Source organism: Rhinatrema bivittatum, chromosome 16, assembly GCF_901001135.1.
Source record: "Rhinatrema bivittatum chromosome 16, aRhiBiv1.1, whole genome shotgun sequence".
NCBI lineage: Eukaryota > Metazoa > Chordata > Amphibia > Gymnophiona > Rhinatrematidae > Rhinatrema > Rhinatrema bivittatum.
Window position 1 is genome coordinate 15,063,883 of NC_042630.1, and position 23,805 is coordinate 15,087,687.

At 50.5% G+C, this 23,805-nt stretch overlaps 1 protein-coding gene across 1 annotated transcript; it reads left to right on the forward strand.

Annotated features, from left to right (window-relative positions):
• The first annotated feature begins 14,841 nt into the window (after positions 1-14,841).
• On the forward strand, positions 14,842-16,138 carry LOC115078297 (lysophosphatidic acid receptor 6-like). Its single transcript, XM_029581154.1, has one exon. The coding sequence runs from the start codon at positions 14,846-14,848 to the stop codon at positions 15,785-15,787; it is 942 nt and encodes a 313-aa protein (XP_029437014.1). The 5' UTR covers positions 14,842-14,845; the 3' UTR covers positions 15,788-16,138.
• Positions 16,139-23,805: the final 7,667 nt, after the last annotated feature.

Below are 23,805 nucleotides of genomic sequence, written 5' to 3' on the forward strand. Positions count from 1 at the left end.
TGAAAGTCTGTTTACCCCCACCTTTCTGCATGAAATTCCCCTATTATAGAAATTATACGTTCAAAGACATAGGTAATGCCGTGAGAACGCATCGCACCGCTTCAGCACTGAATAACGAGGACTTTCCCTGTGCCTCTGTCTGTTTCTATCTTCCACGAGGTAACGTTCTGCTGGCGCGGACGTGAAAGAACCCCTGCCGCGGTGCTGGAGACAGAGGGCACGTGCGCTGACGTAATACTGCTGGCTTCGAAGCGACGCTGCGTCAGTGCCACTCTGTTAGCATGGAAGTAGCCCTGTTCATGCTGTTTCAGCGCCGGAGTGACGCGGCACTAATACAATACTACTGTAGTGCTGTGTACTACATTACTACTGCTGCTGCACTTGTATTAGCACTATTACTATTTATTAGGCTGTTACCCTCCCCTCAGAGTGGCTTACAACAATTCAATGCAACTTACAATGTAAAAAAAAAATAAAATAAAATACAGCAATAAAATGTAAAAAATATAATTAAAATATAGAAAACAATTCAAAACACACAAAAAAAGCAATATAAAAAGCAAGCCATGCCTACAATTGAAAATAGTTTCCAGTTCCTCTTTCTCCCAGAAGGACTGGAAATTCCTTAAGGCGACTGGGATCCCCAGGCCATGTTAAAAGTCCAGATCAGGCCAGGTTGTTCCTCTTAGGACCCTATGGGGGCCACCAGCCTTGGCGGCTGACCACCTGTGAAGCCTTCAGGCTGGGGATGATGGAGGGTGGGGTGGGGACACAGAGCCAGACAGGTCTGGTCCTCTCCTGGCCTCTTACTGTGTTAGCACTGAAGTAGCTCTGCATTAGCACGGGTCTAACTGCATTAGAGCTGAAGTAACACCACAGTAGCATCCATGTAATCTCTACTGGCAATGAAGTCACACTGCATTAACAGTGTTCTGAAAACCTGCCTGGGGGAAGCGTGGTGGTGGTGATGGTGGTGGTGGTATGTGTGTGTGGGGGGGGGGGGGGGTCCTCTAAGCTCATTCCATCTGCTGCCTCAGCCCCCAAGGCTGTAGATGGTGCTGCACTGGTCGGTGGGCAGTTCTGATCTGGAATTCCCTCGTCCACAGTTAATACAAAACCCACGGCGACCTTTCCTTCCGTGCAACACTGGTGCAGGCAGTTTCCTCTCCCTGTAAACCATCTTTTACACGGTCCTGCCTGGGCAAGGATTCTCTGCAAATAACCGCACTGCCTTTTCCCTGGCGGGATTCCACCCCCACCGTACCCCTGCGCTTCCAAAGTCAGAAGCGGGTGGAGGAAAAATCAGAAAGAAGGATTTGAGAAAGAAATGTGTGCTGCCTGCTTAATGAGGGTGGAGGGAGAGGGAGAGGTGGAGGGAGAGGGAGAGGGAGAGGGGTGCTGTAAAATGAGTTAGGGGGCTCTCTGGGATCTTTAATTGAATTTTTATTTCCCCGCTCTGGCCCCCTTCCCTGCATGGTGGATGTTTTGTGGCTTCTAGAATTGTACTATTTATTTACAAAAATAAAACACTTTGAAGGGAATCATTTAGGTTGGTTTGTAATTGAAGAAAACCTCCCGCACACTCCAATGTACGAATCCCATTAAAGCAAGTACGGAAAGCACGAGGGCTTAGTTTCAGGGAAGCTTTCAAACGTAGATTTGTAGGAGTAAGCGTGAGTGTGTTCATGTCAGGATGTATGGGGGGTCTAGGGCTGTGTGTAAGTGGGGGGCAGTCATGGGCGAGCGTGTGCTCTTTATTGAGGTTTGGCTGTGTATGTAGGTTATGGGGGGTGTGTGTGAGAGGGAAGAAGGTGGAGGTGTGTAGAGATGTGGAGGGAGAGGGAGAGGGGTGCTGTGGAGGGAGTGGGATGGGCGGGCAGAGAAGGAGAGAGAGGCGGAGCCTGAAGCACCAGGAGAAGAGAGCAGCCACTCTGCTCCCTACTCCAGCCCCTCCCCCTCCCCTCCTGAATTGCAGGGAACAGGCACCGCAGGGCAAAGGGCAGACACACAACAAAAGGTTTGAATTAGCAGGGAGCGGTGGTGCCAACTGTTGTGGCTTTCACCTTGGCCTCGAGGAATGGCGCCACTGCTCACAACTTTCAGACTTATGCCCCCCCCCCCCCAGCCCTTGGAGGAAGCCGAGAAGAACAGAGAGCGTTGGAGCTGCTTCCCCTGACACGTGGCTTGGATTCGGGTACACACGGATGTGTATGGGAGTGCACACCTGACCCCGGTCCCGCCCATCTCGCCCCCTCCGCAGTCCTACTTCCTTTCTGTCCACACATTAAGCCCTGGCGGGGGGACCTGTGTGTAGGCCCGGGGGGGGGTGTGCGTGGGTACGGAAGGGCTGACCTGGCAGCATCCTTCACCAGCTGCCTCTTGCTTTCCTGGTCTCTGTGGGGAATGTGTTGGCTGTGGCCGCCTGCTGGTGGCGTGGGTGGGATTTTCAGTCCGTTGCACTGAATCTGTTACTCACTCATCCACCGGTGCACGCTAGGGGAGGTTGGTAAGTAGCCCACAGCTTTTCATTACTTGTTCAAGGTGACTCACATTTTCATGAGGTTGTATTTCCCTCTCCCCAGAGGACTCACGATCTTAAGGGCCTCGGCTACTAAGCATTTTTCCCCCACCGACACAACAAATGGGAGGAAAGCCCCAGTAACGCAGGCCCTAACGCTGTACCTGAGGCACTGGAGAGTCAAGTGACTTCTTTAAATATATTACAGATACATTCAATAAAATGTGGCACAATTCAAGTTAGAATCGTGAGGAAATAATTTAAATCCAAAAGAGATATTTTCCATGATCCGGTGCAATGGCGAGATTTCTAAATGTCAGGTTCAAAGTAACGTCTTTGTTAGTTTTATGCTGATATTATCACCGTATTGGATATGGTATTCTTAAAGTCCCCCCCTGACCAGGCCACGTTTCGCCAGTCGGCTTCTTCGGGAGGGACCTCCTTAGGATACCGTGCAGAAGCTTACAGCCCGGTGATCACCCAGCTGTGCGTTCGTGTCGGAGGTTACAGCCCGGTGATCACCGAGCTGTGCGTTCGTGTCGGGGGTTACAGCCCGGTGATCACCGAGCTGTGCGTTCGTGTCGGGGGTTACAGCCCGGTGATCACCGAGCTGTGCGTTCGTGTCGGGGGTTACAGCCCGGTGATCACCGAGCTGTGCGTTCGTGTCGGGGGTTACAGCCCGGTGATCACCGAGCTGTGCGTTCGTGTCGGGGGTTACAGCCCGGTGATCACCGAGCTGTGCGTTCGTGTCGGGGGTTACAGCCCGGTGATCACCGAGCTGTGCGTTCGTGTCGGGGGTTACAGCCCGGTGATCACCGAGCTGTGCGTTCGTGTCGGGGGTTACAGCCCGGTGATCACCGAGCTGTGCGTTCGTGTCGGGGGTTACAGCCCGGTGATCACCGAGCTGTGCGTTCGTGTCGGGGGTTACAGCCCGGTGATCACTGAGCTGTGCGTTCGTGTCGGGGGTTACAGCCCGGTGATCACTGAGCTGGCTTTAAGGCTTAACTTTGTGCCCACCCCAGGCTTTACCCCTGTCTGCCCCATCACCGAAGAGCTGCTGTGCTTGTTGCAGGCTTTACCCATTGCTGTCTGATCGTTGAGGATCCTCTGTGGCCATCCTGAGCTTTAGCACCAGGAGGGGTGTAGAGAGAGAGGAGCAGTGAGGAGCTGCAGAGCGAAGGCATTTGTAGATGAGAGAGAGGAGCTTGAACTGTCTGCGGGAGCGAATAGGGAGCCGACGCGGTGACTTCAGAAGAGGGGCTACGGGAGCGACAGCGACTTTGGTGAAAGATAAGTCGTGCAGCTGAATCTAGGACGGATTGCCGGGAGACCTGCGAGGAGCAGGTTGCAATAGCCGAAGCGGGAGGAGATGAGAGAGTGGATAAGGGTTCAGAAAGAAAAGGAGGGATTTTGGCAGTGATATAAAGAAAGAAACGACACGTTTTAGCAGTGTTTTGGATGTGCGTAGAGAAGGAGAGAGAGGAGTCGAAGCATACTCCAAGGTTACAAGCGGGTGGGACAGGGACGATGACCGTGTTATCCAAGAAACAGAGAAAGGAGGAAGAGGGGAGGGGGGCTTGGGGGGAACGATAAGGAGCTCCGACTTGGCCATGTTGAGTTTAAGGTGGCAGTGGGACATCCAGGCAGCAATGTCAGACAAGCAGGTTGAGATCCGGGACTGGATTTCGGATGAAATTTCTGGTGTACATAGGTGGAACTGAGAGTCCTCAGCATAAAAATGGTATTGAGAGCCATGAGAGGAGATCGGAGCACCAAGGGAATTAGTAGATAGTGAGAAGAGGAGAGGGCCCAGGACGGAGCCCTGAGCCGCACCTCACTCCCCTGCTGTCAGAGCCAAAGGTGCTCTGGTGGGCCTCAAACCGAGCTGGGGTCTGCCCTGTGAGACGTTGGTGCTTTGGCTTAAGCTGTTAAGCCTGGTGCATGGTCCCGCCCCCGAGGAGCTGGATCGGTCCTCAGGGCTTTAAAAGGGTTTATTGGGAACACCCCAGTGTTCTGGCACCAAGATGAGCTGAGTTGTTGGACCCAGTCCCAGAGAGCCCTGTGAGTGCTCATGCCCAGGTATTTGTTCCTGTAACTAGAAGGGTATTAAGGAAGTCTTGATGAAACATTGTGAACTTCATGTAACTCTCTTAAGTAGACAGAAGATGGATTTAACCGATTAAGTGACCTGGACTGGATCTTGGGCTCTTTGGTGGCCTTCAGAGTCATCGCTGGGGATCCTTGGTGCCCATCCCGGGCTTTACCCTTTTACTCCCTCACTGCTGAGAAGGCTCTTCAGTGACCACGTGTGGTGGGAGATGAGGGTTCCAGAGGTCGGGGACAACGTGGGAGCAGTGACCATGTGTGGTGGGAGACGGGGATTTCAGAAGTCAGGGGGACACCACGGGAGCAGTGACCACATGTGGTGGGAGACGGGGATTTCAGAAGTCGGGGGGACACCACGGGAGCAGTGACCACATGTGGTGGGAGACGGGGATTTCAGAAGTCGGGGGGACACCACGGGAGCAGTGACCATGTGTGGTGGGAGACGGGGATTTCAGAAGTCGGGGGGACACCACGGGAGCAGTGACCATGTGTGGTGGGAGACGGGGATTTCAGAAGTCGGGGGGACACCACGGGAGCAGTGACCACGTGTGGTGGGAGACGAGGGTTCCAGAAGTCGGGGACACCGTGGGAGCAGCTCCTTGCTTCTTCTGGGACGAGTTGTTCAGGGTGGGAGTTGCTGGGGGGGGGGGGGGGGGGAGAGGACGGGGCAGGATGGAGGTGGAGGTGAAGATGAAGGGGGGTGGGGGGGGGAGAGGCAGAGGTAAAGATGTTCCAGAGGTCGGGGGTCATGTTTCCCGAGCTCTGAATCTGTGTTTTAACTGAAATAGCCCTGGCTAGTGAGACCCGTGCAGTGCGGGGAAGGAAGAGGCCCGGGGGTGGGCGGAGGTGACAGATGAAGGCCATGTTTACAGGAAACCTGAAGCAGAAGAGAATTTCCCGTCTCGCTGAGGGAGACGTGAACACGAGCCCGGCCTCCTGACTGTGTGAGGCTTCATGAGGCCCTCCCTCAGCTGCATCTGGACCGAGAGGACAACATCTGCCGCAGGGAGCAGCCTGGGAAAGAGAATAAGCTCCTCCCCCCTGCCCTGCACACGCAGTGTGCCCCGCCCCCTGCTTTTACACAACCGCTGGGCGTGCAACGGCCTTCCCTGCGCAGTGCACGCCTGCCGGGCTTTCTGAGTTACCAGGTGATGCTGGAGCAGGAGCAGGAACGCACTCCGTGTCCGTGCGGGCCCACCTCGAACATTTTCTTTCTGTGATGAGAATGGAATATGCCTATTTAAAATAATAATAAAAATAATAATAATAATAAAAGATATGTATGCATTTACTGGATCTCCTTCTCGCCACTTACACACTCATAATTCACACCTCATATACACCTCCCCCCCCCAATCTTACGAGACCAATGCACACAACCCCCCCCTGGAAGCCAGCAAGGGTGACCCCATTACAGAGAAGGAGTGGAGGGGGTCACGAGCCAGTACCGCTGCAAGGATCCCGACCCCGGGAGCTCCGGGACGCCCTGTGTTGCCTCACATTTTCTGGGGTGTCAAGGGGGGGGGGGACGACTCAGAGAGAGAGAGGGCCAAGCGGGGACATTGTTATATAATCTGGACACTTCTCAGGTGTTTCAAAGCCATCCCCGTCCCCCTGTGCCCATCCTGCCAGCCGCGCGTGTCCCCCCTCCCCCGTTCCAGCTGTGGAAAGCCCCAGAATGCATGCACAGACACGGGGGGGGGGGGGGAATCAGAACAATTCTTGGTCTCGGGCCCATCCGGTCTCCCCCCTGAGATTCTGAAACCAATTTTAATGATCGCAATCAGTCTCTCCTTCCCCGGTCACTCGCGTCGGGCTGGGTCCGGCCGCCTGTCCCTCGACAGTGGTCAGTCCGGGTCGCGGGGACCTGGCAGGTCCCGCAGAGCAGATGTAATTCCTGTCACCGAGGTGCTGCTGACTTTATGGGGACCATTATTTATTTTATTTATTTATTTAAAGTCTCTTATATACCGATGGCCGTTCGCACATCGCATCGGTTCACAATGAACAAAAACCTTTGGGCAGCGCCCTTACATATAACCGATAACAATACAAATAACCGGGGAAGTAGGGAATGCAAATTAATAGATCAATAAATAGTGGAGACTATAAATATAACATACATAAAAACATCCCATTAAAAGAAAAAAAATAAAAAAGCCAGCACCAGCCACGCTGATGTCCGACGTTTCTTATCCAGGCCCTCTCGGCTGCTCTGTTCCACTGGGTCCAGCAGGCCTTCTTTGCACAAAATTATTTAAACCTCCACCTCCTCCTCACCCTCGGTGACAAACAATAAGTAGAGCCTGGAACCTCCCAGAACTGAAGGTTGAAAGTTACATCCCAGTCGGCCGATTCTAGGCAGATTCTGAAACCTTTCACTGGCTTGTCCTACACATTTTCTAAAAAGGGCGCACACCAGCGACTGAAAGCAGAGAGCCCCCTTCTTGTGATGTCACAAGCACCCCCATACCCCGGCCCCCTCTCACCACCTCAGCAGCCTGACTGCCATTGCTGGATTCAGGTAGGTGGGAGAGGAAACCTCACTCACTCTCCCCTCCCCCCGCATTCAGTCCCCCCCTCCTCATCTCCCCATTGTTCACCCCCTCCCACACTTTTGGACCAACCCCTCCTTATCATTCCCAACATTAACTTCCTCTCGCCACCCCCCCCCCCCCCAAGCATTCCCCCTCCCCTCACCAAATTCACATTCACCCCCTCCCGATCAATCACTTACAGCTCCCTGATTGGGCTCTAGGACGCCTCCTGCCCCCCCCCCCCCCCTCCCCGGTCTGCCGGGCCTGTAGTTACGTCTGCTCCAGCTCCTCCCCTCCTGTTGAAACAAGGGGACAGAGTGGAAAGGGATGAGACCAGCAGGGACACAGGAGAAAAGAAAACAATGGCTCTGCTCCTTTATTCAGCCCCTCCCCACCTGCTGCCTGCCATATCAGCTCCGGCTTCACCCCCTCTCCTCTTGTGAGAATTGGCTCCGGAGCAGACTCTGCAGAGAAGAGAACAATGGCTCTGCTCCTTTATTCAGCCCCTCCCCTCCTGCTTCTTCCCACCTGCTGCCTGCCATATCAGCTCCGGCTTCACCCCCTCCCCTCTTGTGGGGATTGGCTCGGGAGCAGACTCTGCAGAGAAGAGAACAATGGCTCTGCTCCTTTATTCAGCCCCTCCCCACCTGCTGCCTGCCATATCAGCTCCGGCTTCACCCCCTCCCCTCTTGTGGGGATTGGCTCGGGAGCAGACTCTGCAGAGAAGAGAACAATGGCTCTGCTCCTTTATTCAGCCCCTCCCCTCCTGCTTCTTCCCACCTGCTGCCTGCGATATCAGCTCTGGCTTCACCCCCTCCCCTCTTGTGGGGATTGGCTTGGGAGCAGACTCTGCAGAGAAGAGAACAATGGCTCTGCTCCTTTATTCAGCCCCTCCCCTCCTGCTTCTTCCCACCTGCTGCCTGCGATATCAGCTCTGGCTTCACCCCCTCCCCTCTTGTGGGGATTGGCTCCGGAGCAGACTCTGCAGAGAAGAGAACAATGGCTCTGCTCCTTTATTCAGCCCCTCCCCTCCTGCTTCTTCCCACCTGCTGCCTGCCATATCAGCTCCGGCTTCACCCCCTCCCCTCTTGTGGGGATTAGCTCGGGAGCAGACTCTGCAGAGAAGAGAACAATGGCTCTGCTCCCTTTTCCAGCCCCGCTCTTCCCTTCCTGTTTGCTGCAGGCTGCCTGGAGGGGAGGAGCCGGAGCTGGAAACAGAGGGGCTGTTTGTCATTCAGTGCACTCCTTAATAGATTCAGGCACCAGCCCCCTGTGCTCACGACTATGAGGCCTGGGGGGCACCTTAGAAAAAGGGGAAGCAATGACCTGGAGCACTGGGGACCTAGGCTGAGATGTTATTTACCAGCCCTTGCTTCCAGAGTGGGGAAGGGGTGGGGGGGCCTTGTGGGGTGGTCCACACTCTGTTTCCCAGCTGAGGGGGCTGTGAGGGGTGGGGGCGGCTTGTGCTGCTGAGACACAGAGGATGCCTGTGGTTGCATCCGGGGTTATAAATAGAAACCGAATGGGGAGAATGTGACTTTCCGGGCTTTGATCAGCAAGAATCGGGCAGGAAACCGAAGCTTTCAGCCCAGCCAGACTGGGTGCCGCAGTTGTCAGAAGGGGATTCCCATCCTCTCTCGGCACTGGGGACTGCTGGGGCGGAGAGGAGCCTTGCCACCACTGGTTCAGGCCCCGGGGGGTTATTTGCTTGCTGCCATCCCCCAGTGGCTTCTTGACTCCTGCCCTCTTCCCCAAAGCCCTTTCTCCCACCGGGGTGGCTTCTCATAGAAACATAAGAAGGGCCATGCTGGGTCAGACCGAGGTCCATCGAGCCCAGCATCCTGTCTCCAAACCGTGCCCAGCCCGGGTCGCAAGTACCCGGCAGATCCCCAGCGGCTCATTGATATCTTGTATCTCACTCCCCGGGGTAAGCACTCTCTTTCCCAAGTCTACCTGGCTAAATCCCACTACATCAGCTGCCTTCACCACGTCCTCCGGCAACAGAGTCCATAGCTCGATTGTGCGCCGAGAGAAAAAATACCTCCTTCCGTTTGCTGGTTTCATGGAGCGTCCCCTAGTCCTAGCGTTGTTTGAAGGGTAAATAACCGCTCCCTATCTACCCGTCCCATCCCACTCTCAATCACATCCCCTCTCAGTCGTCTCTTTTCCAAGCTAAAGAGCCCTTTCTCCATAACGGAGCTTTTCCATTCCCGTCTGTACCTTTTCCATGCCCGCTATGGCTCTTTTGAGATGGGGGCGACCAGAACTGCGCACAAAACTGTAGATGCGGTCAGACCATGGATAAGGCATTATGATATTCCCAGTTTTCTCTTTTCCTTTCCAAATAATTCCTAACAGTCTATTTACCTTTTTGTCCGCTGTCGCACACTTAGTGAAGATGTCAAGGTATCATCCACAAGGACTCTACGGTCCTTGTCCTGGGTGGTGACTCCTAACACAGATCCCGGCATCGTGTACCTGCAGCTGGGATTATTTTCCCCTCGTGCATTACTCTGCGCTTGCCCACATTAAATTGCATCTGCCATTCAGAGGCCCGGTCTCCTGGTCTCACCAGGTCCTTCTGCAGTTGTTCACAATCCGCTGCTGTTTTAACGATTCAAATTTGATCACTTTACTTATTCCTGTCTCCAGATCATTTATGAATATGTTAAATAGCACAGGTCCCAACAGAGACCCCTGGGGCACTCCACTCATGACCCTTCTCCATTTAGTTCTCCCCTCTGTTACCAATCCACAATAGGACACTGCCTCTGATCTCATGACTTCCCAATTTCCTGAGGAGTCTCTCACCAGGGACTTTGTTAAATACCTTGTGAAAATCTACAGTAAATGCACCCCATATCAGCTGGCTCACCTTTGTCCATGTGTTTATTTACAGTCTCAAAAAACTCTAGTAAACTGGTAAGGCACCACTTCCCTTTGCAAAACCCAGGTTCTTTCTTTGGTTAGTAGTGTTTGACATCATTGACCATTGTGAGATTTGTTCTTCTTGTGTCGCACAGTATAACACTGTGATGATATCAGCCATTATGAAGTTGCTTTTATTTGCCTATTGGCTATCTTCATCGTAATGTCATCTATTACTGATCTACATATGCAATTTTTTTCAAAGATATACACAGTGACATAAAATACGAGTGTCCCTGCCCCAATAAGGAGGTCAATATAGAGCTTGCGGGATTCAATGCAACCTAGTTCAGCGCTCAGACCGGTTACAACGGTGGGGATGGAAGGGGAGAAACGCTTTCTTGAAGGCTCTTAGACCTGGGTCTTAGTAAAAGTCCAACAAATAAATCAATTTACTGAAATAAAGTCTTCAATAGTGATGAGCTGGCAGAAGAATCCAGTTGGGTCAATGAATCTGACGTTCAACTGCAGGGTGGCAATCACCCTTAACACTTTCAAAGCCCCTTTCAGGAGGGAATAGAGAACGAATAGTCCTAGAGTCCCCTGCTACCTGCAGGTCCTACCTTTGGGTACCTGGGGGCCACAGCCCTGCTGCTGCTCTCGGTCACTACCTGGATGGTAACTGTCTCCTCCAACAACCCGAACATGATCCCTCGCACCTGGGACCAGAATTGGATTAGATTGTGTAAAACTCCTTCTCCCCCAGCAAAAAAAAAAAAAAAAGACAAGGTTCAATGTGGTCTCCAGGCCCTGTCCTGGCAAATACAGACCAGCCGAAAAATACAAAAGTGAAAACTGGAAATGGAGACGTCCGCCTTCCTTCCCAACGACAGACCTTCCAGTTATGGGGCTAGAGACCACCAAACCCCCAACCCGTGAAGCACGCGGGTCTGCAGCTCCCGTCCAGCACCCAGCAACACCTGGCAGTCTGTGGGACCCTCCTGCGGGACCCCTCCGAGGGTCTGTATCTAAAAACCCAGGCATGCTGCACTGTAGCACAAGCAAATGATCTTATACCACTCCATGTGCCATCCAACCACAATAGGTCCTCCTTCTGAGGCCCACTGCTCCTGGTAAAGAACCACTGGGTCCTTTTACCCATCATGCACCTATTTATTGATCTGTACACACTTCCATAGACAGAAAACCATCCCTGGACCAGGAGTGGAACTGGGCATATTCCATGGGCCTTACAGTCCAGTCCCAGTCCGTATGTCGATCTCCCCAAGTCACGGAAAGGTTTTGCACGGTCTGCCAGATTTGCTAACACTAACCTCGCTTTTCTCGTGTGCGCACGCATATTACTTTTGCCATTTTTGAGCAGAGCGGGACGGCAGAGATCCGCCCCTGCATGCAGACCGAGATGTAGTCCCCCTGACTAACCTGTGCCCTCACCCCACCTTTCTACTGATAATGGAATTATTTGCACCTTTTTTTTTTTTTTACTGTCAGTAAATTTCCTAGCAATTGGTAACCCTGATTCCCATACACAGATTTAAGCATATACATTTATACACACACAAGATATATATGGACAGAGAGAGATTACTTTAGTGCTTACAGCTAAATCTCTCTGGCTCGCTCTCTCTCTCTCTGCATATATATCCTGGCATATGCAAAGTTGCTTCTGTGCATATTTTTATGTGCTCGGTGTATATTTGTATGCACACCACCCTGGGGCAATTTTCAATAGCCTGCCTACATGTATTTTATAGCTGTAAACCCATATTTGGAAAGTTCAGCCCTCTGTGTGTGCAGGTATAGCTCCATCTCTGTACAGGCATGCACAGGCACAGGCAATGCGTACAGATGTCGATATAATCTTTCTCCCATCTGGACAGCGATACATTCACAAATAAATGCCATAGGGGTTCCTATTGTGCTCTCTTCTCTGGCAGTGGAGGCTTTTGACGCTTTTACATGCTAAAAGCCACCCCCTCCCCTCCCCCTCCTCTCTGATGGCTGTGGCTTCTGTCTGCTTCACTTGCTGTGCGAGATGCTTGCAGTCTGAACGGGAAGCAATGACAGTGCAGGGGAGCAAGGCTGGGTGCTAGCCTCGGAGCTCCGACAGCACTCTCTCTGCGGCAGCGGCAGTGTCCAGGCTGGCACCCCCCCCCCTCCCCCCAGCACCCCAAAGGGCCGGAAAGCTGGCTGGCTGCACAGAGCAAGAGGCAAACGGACCATGGTCCTCTCCTTCGGTGAGTCAGTGGATGGGGGAGGGGGGGGTCTGGGCATATATGTGACTGTGTGCGGGCATTATTTACACTGAAGAAATCCCTCATCAGCTCTGCCTGGGTGATGCATTTGTCTTCAGGTCACATAGTTAGTACCCAAGCAAGTGTATGCCTTGTATTATAACAATCTTCTGTCTTTGGTCCAACTTTTCAGTGTCCCTGCTGTATTCCTGCTTTGTGTATCAGTGCAGTGGCTGCATGAAGTCCCACTCTTCGGCTGTTAGTGCTGTATTCAGGCTGCAATGGCTGCATAGGTCTCTGAAGAAGATCTGTGCTTCAGTTGTCCGTGCTGTATTCATGCTTTATGTGAATCGCTGTGGCACCTCCCCGGGACTCGAGTGAAGATCTGCTCTTCAGCTGTCTGTGCTGTTGTCATGCTTTACATATGTCAGCGTGGTGCCTGCAGAAGGCTTTGATGAAGATCTGCTCTTCAGCTGTCCGTGCTGTCTTCATTCCATATGCTTCTGAGACGAGATGCTGGGGCAGGGGGAGGAGGTGACTCCCAGGACAGTGGACTGGGTGGGATGCTCAGGGATCTGTCCTGGGGCAGGGTTTGCTCAATGTTTTTGAAAGCGATATTGTACAGGGGTTAGAAGGAAAGTTTTTGGGTTGGTTTTTTTTTTTTCCCCAGATGACACTAAGATCTGGAACAGAGTGGATACCCCTGGGGAAGTAGACCGAATGATTAAGTGATTTAAGAAATCTCGAGGTTGAGTGCTTGGCAGGTAAATGTTGAATCATGCATTGGGACTGCACAGCTCTGAGGGAGCGGTACACGATGCAGGAATGGGGATGTGCGCCGACCTGGAGTGCGCTGCCTCGGGGTGACCCCAAGGCAGTGAAACAGCCTGGGAAAGCCAGGGCCGGAGCCAGAGGGATGTTGGGGCGCACAGGGAGAGGAGGAGCCGATAATACCTCTGTCGGCTCATTGGTTGGACTGCCTCTAGCATAAACAAAAGGATGCAAAGTGGGTAAGCGAGCATCAACATTAGTGGTGGTGCATCCAAGGGGAGAGGATGGAGACAAAACCAGAAACGGAGTTCAAGGAAGCCTGGGAGGAGCACAGAGGATCCCCAGCCGTGAAGAACTGAAGGGGAAGGCAGAGATCAACAAGATCTCTGGCATTACACCAGACTGGATGGGCCTTACCGCCCTTCTCTGTCACCGTAGTCTACGTTTCTGTGCGATGCCTACATGGGGCTCTGATGAAGATTTGCTCTTCAGTTCTCCGTACTATATTCATGTTTGCCTGCAAGGGGGGGGGGGGAGCTTTGATGATGATCAGCACCGCAGCAGCGCTGATTTAATGACAAGGGGCGCCGCTGTGCTTTCAGTTTATAGACACCACTATCACCTCAGCGATGGTTTAATAAATACTCATACAGAGAAAATGCGTGTGTGGGAAAGGGGAGGGGTCAGGTCTTCTGCTGTGGGCTGAATTACTCGGAAAAAAGGCACACTGGCTCTGCGGTCACAGGGGACCGAGCTGATACCCCGGCTGCTGTTACTAGTTGCTGTGTGGTTAATCTGCGAGGGCTGCAGCTGCCCACCTCGAAAAGACATAAACATGTACACGCAGATAAGCATCTCCTTCCCGCTGCGTCCCGGGCGAGGCTGCGCTTCTTCACTCCTCCGACAAGCTGCTGGCTTTCGCTGCAGTCAGCCCCCTTTTCTGAATCCAGTAAAAAAAAAAAAGAGTCCTGAGGTTGGCCGCACTAGCCCATGTGAGAATATAATATAGAGCCGAGGGTCGGGAAAACAAGCTGCAAGGGGGAGAGCTTCTCGTGGGTGATGTGACCTGAGGAAGGGAGCGTCACTCTCCGGAGCTGCCACCTAAGCTCTGAGCTCATCCCATAGAAAGGTTTCGCCTTATGACTTTAAAGGCCGAACAGCTGAGGGCTCTTCAGCTCAGGGAAGACACGATAGAGGTCTATAAAATCACGAGTGGAAGTGGAATGGGTAAATAAAGGACGGTTATTTAATCTCTCGAGTGATACTAAAACAGGGGGATGCTCCGTGAAGCTAACAAACCAAGAGGAATAAAACAAATCGTAGAAAGCAGAATTTTTTTTTTTTTCACTCGGCGCATCATCAAGCTGTGGAATCTGTTGCCAGAGGACGTGGTCGAGGCAACTAGCACAGCGGGGTTTAAAAGAGGGTTTGGTGAAGTTCCTGCAGGAAAATTCCATAAAACGTTACTAGCCAGGGGGACTCAGGGAAAGCCATCGCTATCCCTGGGAGTGAGTAGTAAGAAATAGATGTACTTGTTGGGACCCACCGGGTACTTGTGATCCAGTCTGGCCAGTGGCTACTGTGGAAAACAGGATGCAGGGCTCAGTGGACCTTGGTCTGGCCCAGCCTGGCACTTATGTTCTCAAGCTGACACTTATTATTATATGGTTTAAGTAAGAAATGTTGAGCTTGGTAGATGAAATGTGTCTATTCCACGGGAGACCAGACTTTGTCTTCATCAATCCTTGTTCTCTTACTTCTCTGCCCAGGGCTTCCTCATTAATGCCACGATGTCCTGCAACTCCAACACCAGCCACCCCAATGTCAGCACCGAGGTGCTGGACACTGTCTTCGTTGGCGTCTACTCTCTGGTTTTCATCTTGGGCCTGGCTCTGAACCTGGTGGCCCTTTATATCTTCTTCCGGTGCCTGCGGATCCGTTCCATCACCACGGTCTATATGAAGAACTTGGCCTTCTCCGATCTCCTGCTGGTGTCCTCACTTCCTTTTCGAATTTACTACTACAGCAGCAAGGCCCTGCTCCCTGACTTGATCTGTGAGCTGGTAGGGTTGATCCTTCTGGTGAACATGTATACCAGCATCTTCTTGTTGACCTGTATCAGTTGGGACCGATGCATGGCTGTGTGCTTCCCCATGAGGCCATGGATCAAGAGACTTCGGAAGAAAGCCAGGTTCATCTGCTTTGGAGTCTGGTTTCTCAGCACTAGTGCCAGCATCCCAGCTTACCTCTCCAGCAAATTCACCCCAGATGACCTCTCCAACAAGTGCAGCCAGTGTTTTCAAAGCACCCCAAAGTATGTCACCAGTTTAGGCCCTGTCGCTGCCGCCCTGACTATTGGTTTTGCCATGCCAGTGGCCATCATGGCAGCATGCTCCTGGACTCTGGTCCGTGCCATTCAGAGGAGCGTGGCTGCGCAGATGGAGCTGATCAACAGTGTCAAGATCCGCCACATGATTGTGGCCAATATGACCGTCTTCCTGCTGTGCTTCCTGCCCTACCATGCTGTGCTAGTGCTGTATCTCACCAGCGCTATCGCGGCTGACCACCTGGACTTCATCTACCACTGTGTGCTGCTGGCTGCCTGCTTCAACACTGCGCTGGACCCGCTGGCATACTACTTCGCCACAGAAACCTTCCAGAAGATGGTGGTGGCAGACAACCTGCGCCGGATCCTGGGTTCCAGGACTGACAGCGATGAGGCCCAGAACTGATCCCCGATACCCTTGAACGACCTGTGACCATGCACTCCATCTACGCACGCTGGGCAAGTCGCTAAATGACACGTGGGTGAGAGCAAGGCCTGCGGGTTTCATGCCTGCCCTCTGGCTCTAGGACTTCCCAGGTCACACCTAAGCACCTTTCCCACACTGAAATGGCATGGTTTTGCCCCACTTCCTCCCCGACTGTAGCATGTGGCCAGTATTATAAAGAGGCTGTCTGAGCCAGAGGTCCCGGAGGAATCGTTGTACCATGAACCGCAGCTCTGGCACAGGGGCCACTGCCGACTGTACAACTTGGAGAGAGATCCTGCTAAGCCTGGGTGATGCTCGCCAGGGAGGGAGGGAGGGAGAGATGACGGAGGCACCCAGTGCCCATGACAGTATGCGCTTATAGCTAATTTGCTGCATTGCTTATTATGTATTTATGCCTGATTAATTGATAAATAGGAAGGGAAACCTACGCTATAAATATAAACGGCTTGATGAGAAAAAGTGGCCATACACCTGGGCTGGGGAAAGAGAGACCCACTGTCCTGTCCTGAAAAACCTCTGAAGAGAAGATGTAGACATGTAAGAGTTGACTTTCATCCTCACCCCAAACAGAGTAACTAAGCCCCCGAAACCTGCGCTGGGGAGCTGTCACCCAGATACTGCTCAGGGACTATGGCTGGTGAAGCTTAAATGTAACCCCCCCCCTCCCTTCCACACCTGGACCGGGCAAGGGGGAACATCTGGGAGATGCAGGGCCATCAGGCAAGCGACGAGGCTTCCTCTGGTGGGGGGAGGGGCAGGGGGGCCGGGAAGGCTTGCATCAGGACCCTCGGGCGAGGGACACTCGCTGGGTGGCTTTGGAATAAAGACAACCCCATGCCATACTGTGTTCCAAAATTAAACGGGTTTACCGAGAATCTTAATGAGTGGTAATGAGTTGTCAAAACCCACATTCCTTGCTGGTCATATCCATAAATGAACTCTAAGCAGCTCACATCTACGCAGCGATGCCCCTTGGCTCCAGACCTCTTCAGGCTACTAGAAGGATATCCTAGGGTCATTCCATATTAAGTGGACCAGGGGTCCAAGCTCAGCCTCATCTAAATTGAATGAAATTTTGCACAAATATTCTCTAGGGTCTGAAACAAAACCGTACTAAATTTTTCACCTGGATCTCCATTGGTTGGAGAGCTAGAGGCAGCTGAATGGAGCTCACCTCTGAGTGCCGTGCTCCGCACAACCTAAAATCTCCATTTTGTCCCGGTGCTGCAGCCCGACAACATCTCTCAGGGGGCTGAAATTTTGTGGATTAGTACAACCCCTGGTAGTAAGTTCCAGTGCAAAGTTTGGAACATAACGTGAGCTTGCCTCCCTTTTTAGGAGCCAGCAAAGTATGTGAAAAATATTACAAAAGAAATATAAGGCCTACTTTGACGCCTCGTTGCTCCTGACCTATGCTTTGATTCAGGCCCTGACTGGATCAGTAGTCATGGCCCATGGCATATACGAATAAGATTTGCACTAAGAGGCTTTACAGGCACTGGAAACAAAGATATAATTACATAAAGGCACAATGTCTCTTTTTTTTATGCAAATGTTTGCCAATTTTCAGATGACAATATCTCTGCTGTGTAGTTTCTAATTCTTTTCTTTAAATGTCATATGAAAGAACATCATTTTTTCTACAAAAGTCATCCTGTTTCATTTTGGACCCGATCTTGCTTTTGCCAGAATTAAGGCCCCAATGATATGCATCATTTGCATGCGTGGGTGCTGTGTGTTAAAAAGAGGCAACTTTGGCGCCCTGCTGTGAAACATGAAAATGAGCTAAAGATGTGAAATTCTACAGTGTGGCAAAGCTTGTTGCGCTTTCCATGCTTGTAGCTTATGCCACATCTTGTTTCAACATATTTATATAAATGACCCCTCAAAATGGACATTTTATTGTGCTGTGTTATTTACTGCATGCAAGCCTGAACATGCAAAAGTATCTCCTTCACAAGGAACTATGGTGATGTCATGTTAGCAGTGTGTTGTGGCAGAGATTTTGGGAACATGCCCTGTGCTCTTTGTGTCCCTGGTATCAAATTTTTTTTGGCACCAAAGGAGGACATTGAAGCAATCAGACCTGTTCAGGATGAGAGGTTTAGCAAAGGTCAAACAGTTGTTGGCACAAGGGAAAATCATCAATTCAAGCCCATTGGTGCAACTAAAATTTGCATTAGCCAAATTTCGAATGACATCACCTCATTCATTGCAAGTGTTCTAGAACATGTCCTGCCCTTCAAGAATCCAGCTTCCAACCTGGTCAGTATTTAGCTTGCATCTATGATAAATCCTGGTGGATTGGCCATATATGTGAAGTCTCAACTGAGGAACGTGATGTCTTGGTCAATTTCTTGCACCCCCAAGGTGCTGCCAGGTCATTTTACTGACCTCCCCATACAGACACCTGCTGGGTTCCAGCAGAGCACATTATTGCTACCCTTGATGCACCCATAACAACGTCATCAGGCAGGCAGTACATTTATTCACAAGCCACTTTGTCACACATTGATGGGACATTCAAAAGCGTGTGCAAAGCAGGAAAAATCACTAAGTGAATTTTTGTAAAATCTGCAGTTAATTCTCGTATATTTATTTTATTTATTTATTTATTTATTTAAATTTCTTATATACCGGCATTCGCGATGGGAGTCGCATCATGCCGGTTTACAAATAACAAGGTGTGACAACAGAATAAATACTTAATAACTTAAAAACATTAACATGAGATAGAAGAATAAGGTAGCAGTTACAATAAAACAGGGATAAAATGCAACTTGGAATGAAGAGAAGGCAAAAGAGAGATTAACACTGAGATAACAAAAGAATGACCAAGGTAAATAAAACCAAGGTAAATAAAACCTGCCTCATTAAAAAAAAAAAAAAAAAAAATAGTGTTGTGCCTTTTCTTTTGTGATTAATTAGAAGCTTGGGAACCCGTGGCTGGTACCTTGTCAGGCTGTCTGGAGTGGCCTCTAGGTGATGGGGTTGTCAATTCTGCTGAATTGCCAGTGGCTCCGCCACCACTGGCCAAGGCAAGGTAATTAATCAGCATACAAAGTTTTGCATCGACTTTGATGACTAATTTATGAAAATATGTCTAAACAAATAAGTGTCAAAAGGTAAAAGTGTGGTAAGCCCAGTAAACTGAGCTGCACAGTAAAACTGCACATCTCTAGCTCATTTGCATGCTTCACAGTTGGGTGCCAAAGATGGCTCTTTTTAACATAGTGCATTCACGCATGCAAATGACGCTGGTCTTTGTGACTGTAATTCTGACCAAAGCAAGGCAGAGTCAAAACGAAACAGGGTGACTTTTGTAGCAAAAAAAAGGTGCTCTTTCAAATGACATTAGAAAGAAAAAAATGTAAAACAACACAGTAGAGATATTTGTACCCAAAAATTGGCAAACATGTGCATAAAAAAGGTAACATCATGAGTTTATGTAACTATATCTTTGCATCCAGTTGGCTGCAAAGCCTCTTAGTGCAAATCTTATACGTATATGCCATGGGCCACGATTACTGATCCAGTCAGGGCCTGAATCAAAGTATAGGTCAGGAGCAACGGGGCGTGAAAGTAGGCCTTATATTTCTTTTGTAATATTTTTCACATATTTTGCTGGCCCATAAAAAGGGAGGCAAGCTCGGGTCATGTTCCAGACTTTGCACTGGGACTTACCACCAGGGGATTGAACTAATCCACAAAATTTCAGAAAAACCTCCTGATAAGAATATGCAGACCATATGAGTGTCTACTTCCATCCACCCCCCCCCCCCCCCCCCCCCCCCCCCCCCCCCCGGCTGGATGGAATCGAATCCCGGAGCTCATGCTGGGGAAGCTGCCATCCAATTCCACGGCTACCGCAGCTCTTGAGAACATAAGAAGTCGCCACACTGGGTCAGACCAGGCTGTGTCTGCTCGTCGCCTCGGCAGACAGCGAGGTCCTCGGGGGGGGGGGGGACAATCCTTGTCAACACTTTGTAAGCTTGTGGACTGCATTGCTGATCCAGAGTGTCTGCGGGGGGACGCACTCCTCCCTGCGGACAGAGCGCACGCCGGCGGTGGTGCCGGGGATCCCGATACGGGAGGGTCCCGCTCTGTTGGCTTGCGGGAATTTGCCGCTGAAGACAGCGAGGAGCGAAATAAATTGGCTAAAGAGACCGGCTCTAAAGGAATTCATTTGTATATTTCATGAAGAGTTGGTATTGCACCGGTTTCAGGCCACGGCTTTGAGGTGCTGCTTTTGATGGCCTATTATGTTTCTTATTTTTTATTTAAACATTTTTATATACCGAACATATTGTGTACACTTCAAGTCGGTTTACAATAAAACAACAGACTGTCTTTAACCGACATGTCCTAAAAGCAAATAAAATATCGTAAAAATAAATAAACTCAGCTAAAAAATGGAACCCTATAAATAATAACATAAAATTATACAGTAATCAGTTAAAAAATAATAAAATACATAGAAGTCATTCAATATCAAACTAACAATAGGGTTAATAAAATAAAATTAAAATAAAAATCTCGTACCTATATTTTAGTTCGCAGGGAGAGTCTATTGGAATCATACTGTCGTGGTGAAAGCTTGCGTATACAGCCATGTTTTTAGTTGCTTCTTAAAAGACTGAATACTCTCCTCTAAACGTAACTCAAGTGGGAGAGAATTCCACAATTTAGGGCCCGCTATTGAGAGGGCCCTTTCCCTAACTGCGTTGAGATGTGCTGATTTTATTGAAGGAACCGAAAGAAGTGCCTTGCCTAAGGACCGTAGATTACGAGAGGGTGTATGGATATGCAAAGATGCATTCAGCCATTCGTTGTTGTTACCATAAATGGCTTTATGGATCAGCGTTAGACATTTGTATTTAATTCGATAGCTGATAGGAAGCCAATGAAGGTTCATCAAAACTGGGGTAATGTGGTCAAATTTGTTGGAATTAAATAATAATTGCGCTGTCGCGTTTTGCAAAAGTTGTAGTGGGCGAATAGTTACCAATGGAAGGCCCAAAAAGAGGGCATTACAGTAATCCAATTTTGTCAACAGTAATGCCTGAAGCACTGTTCGAAAATCATTGTAATGCAACAAAGGCTTTAATTTCCTTAAAATTCAAAGTTTGTAAAAACCATCTTTTATTATGGTTTTTACAAATGCCTTTAGGTGAAATTCGCTATCTAGTATAGCACCCAAACTCCTAACTTCATGTTTGATGTTTAAAGCAGGCGGCATGGAATTAATTTCTAATTCAATTTTCTCAATAACCTTGTTACAAATATATAGAATTTCCGTTTTGGTATTATTAAGAGAGTAATAGAGTTGTAATAAATGTCCCATAATTTCAAAGTAGTCCTTAATGAATCTTTGATTGGAAGAATTATCTGGACATCATCAGCAAAAATATAGTAAACCAGTCCTAGCCCTGCTAATAGTCTACATAGTGGTGCCATGTATATATTAAACAACCTGGGTTTCTTGATACCCTACACTGACTTTCAAAAAAGGAGGCTGGAGACAGTTAATGATTATTCTTATGTTTGTTCAAGGTAACCTGGCAGGTGAGACCACCTCCTTCCTCATTTAAATATTTCCTTTATGGAGGCAATGTGTAGTGCACCACAGCACAATTTCTTGAGAAGTGCTGGGTGCTATTGTCTTGTGTTATGGAAGACAGTGTGGCAATATCCTGCCAGCGGTTGCACGCACATTGCCAAACCCATCAATAGCCACAAAGGTCTCGTCTCCTCATTGTATCAGCAAGTGTCTGTGACAAGTGGAGAATCCTTCGCCGAAAGCGACAGAACAACAGTATCGGATTCAGAGAACTCCATCGGCCTGATGGCTTTGCACGTATTGCCAAAGTAATGTACGAAATGATTACACTAAAAGGACAGGAGAGGAAGGGGAAAAAAACTTACCAAATGGGCATAAGTGAAGTGATGGGGCAGGTCTCAGGTTTAGGCGCTGGTCCTTCTTGTTCCTGGGCAGGTTTCATTTCCGGGCTGGTGGCAGGACCCCCCCCCCCCCCCCAGGCAGTTTGCTGCTAGAGCCGCTGATTCTCCCCCCCCCCCCCCCCCCCCCCCCCGATTATAAAGGGAATCATTTGCGTCTCTAACGCAAAACCTTGATGGCTGAAGGAGCTCTTCAGACATGCCCCACGAGTGCCACCTAGTGGCCGGTAGCAGAATGGCAGTAGGTTAATTCCCCTCTGGGGTAGATACAGTGGCTGGTAAGGTGATCCCCCCTCCCCCCAGTGGTGTGCTCCTTATGGCTGGGCCTCAGGCCCTTTCTGCTTTGTATAAAAATGACCTCCCCAGGGGTGCTTTCCCTAGGAAGAGACCCTCCCCCCCCCCCACCCTTGTATCTTGTTTACAAAGGGGGTTCGACTGCCAAAGGGACTCCTATGATTGGACCCCTGCCCTGTCTCCTTTGTATAGAGGTGACCCAGGGACTGGTGAGGTGACCCCCACTGGCGTGCTCCCTATGGATAGGCTCCTGACCCTATCGCTCATGTATTAAAATGGCTCAGTGACTAGTCAGGGGACTAGCAGCAGGGGTGTACTCCCTGTGGGATAGGTCCTGGGCTATGTCTCCTTTGTATAGAGGTCACACAGGGACTGGTGAGGTGACCCCCACTGGTGTGCTCCCTATGGATAGGCTCCTGACCCTATCACCCTTCTTTACGTTGCCCAGACATTCCTCTCCTTTAAATACTGCATCGGGTGCCCAGGGGATGTGCTTGCACACGCGTTAGGATAAGGGGTGCAGAATGCGAGCGCGTCTTACCGCATCGGCCTGAGAATGGCCCCTGGGTGGTAGGGGCGAGGCCTCATTGTCGGTGAGCACCGTGCAGGGGAAGGAGGTCCTGTTTTTGGCCAGAGGGGAAAACGGCAGCTCAGCTGAAAGTTATGGAGCTTCAGTAGGAAGGTGGGGGGGGGGGGGGGGGGGAGGAGAGGGTGTGTGTGAGGTGGGAGCAAGGCAGAGGAAAGCTCTGAAGAGGAGCATCACCAGGCTGCCACAGAGGGCACCGAAGACTGCATGGGGAGGGGGGAGCAGTGTCACTTAGGCACCCACAAATCCACAGCTTTCCTCTTTCTCTCTCTCTCTCTCACACACACACACACACTCACACACACGCAGGCTTCCTCTGTAACTCACACACATTCTCGTTCTCTCTAACCCTTTTCATGGATGACCCCACCACTCTCTCCTCTATCCCCCAGCCTGACTCTAGTCCTTGCTCCTGTCTTTGACGTCGTTATACTGACTCTTAGCCCACACCATGATCCCAGCACTCTCCACCTGGCTAGACATGGGCGGGGAGCAAGAGGAGAGGGGCTAGTGCCAGGTATGAGCACCCTCCCCCAGCCAGGGAAGGAAGGCGTGCGGGCGGTGTTATGGTCCCTCATACTGTATTCAATTAATTGCATCTTCACTCCTGTGCCCTTGAAGGAGCTCTCACTGCCTCTTGCCTCCAGCTATGGGGGAGAGGAGGGAGGGAACGGTGGCCTATATGCAAAGTGCGGGAAGGGAGGGGAATGCATGCAGGGGCATGGATAGAAGGGATAGGGAGAAAGAGGCAGAGGAGTAGATGCTGGGAAAGGGAAGAGGAAGGGGTAGATGCTGGAGGGGGGGGGGAGGAGGTGTAGGAAGATACTTGGAGGAAGAGGAGGTTGTGTGGAGGGGCTGAGGTGAGCAGAGACTGGAAATATGGGGAAAATACAAGGCACAGATGCTTAGAAGGGGAGAAAGAGGTGAGGGACAATAGTTGCTGGGGAAAGAGGTAGGGGAAGATGGGGTGGAGAGGGAGGTAAATGGAGGTATGGAAAAAAACATAAGGAGGAGAGATGATGGAGGGCAACAGAAACCAAGAAACGGAGGAGGGGAAGAAAAGACAATGAAGCTGAATCATGTGAGAAAATTTAGAGGAGACAAGAAGAGGTGGAAGCTGAAAAAGAGAAATGTGAAA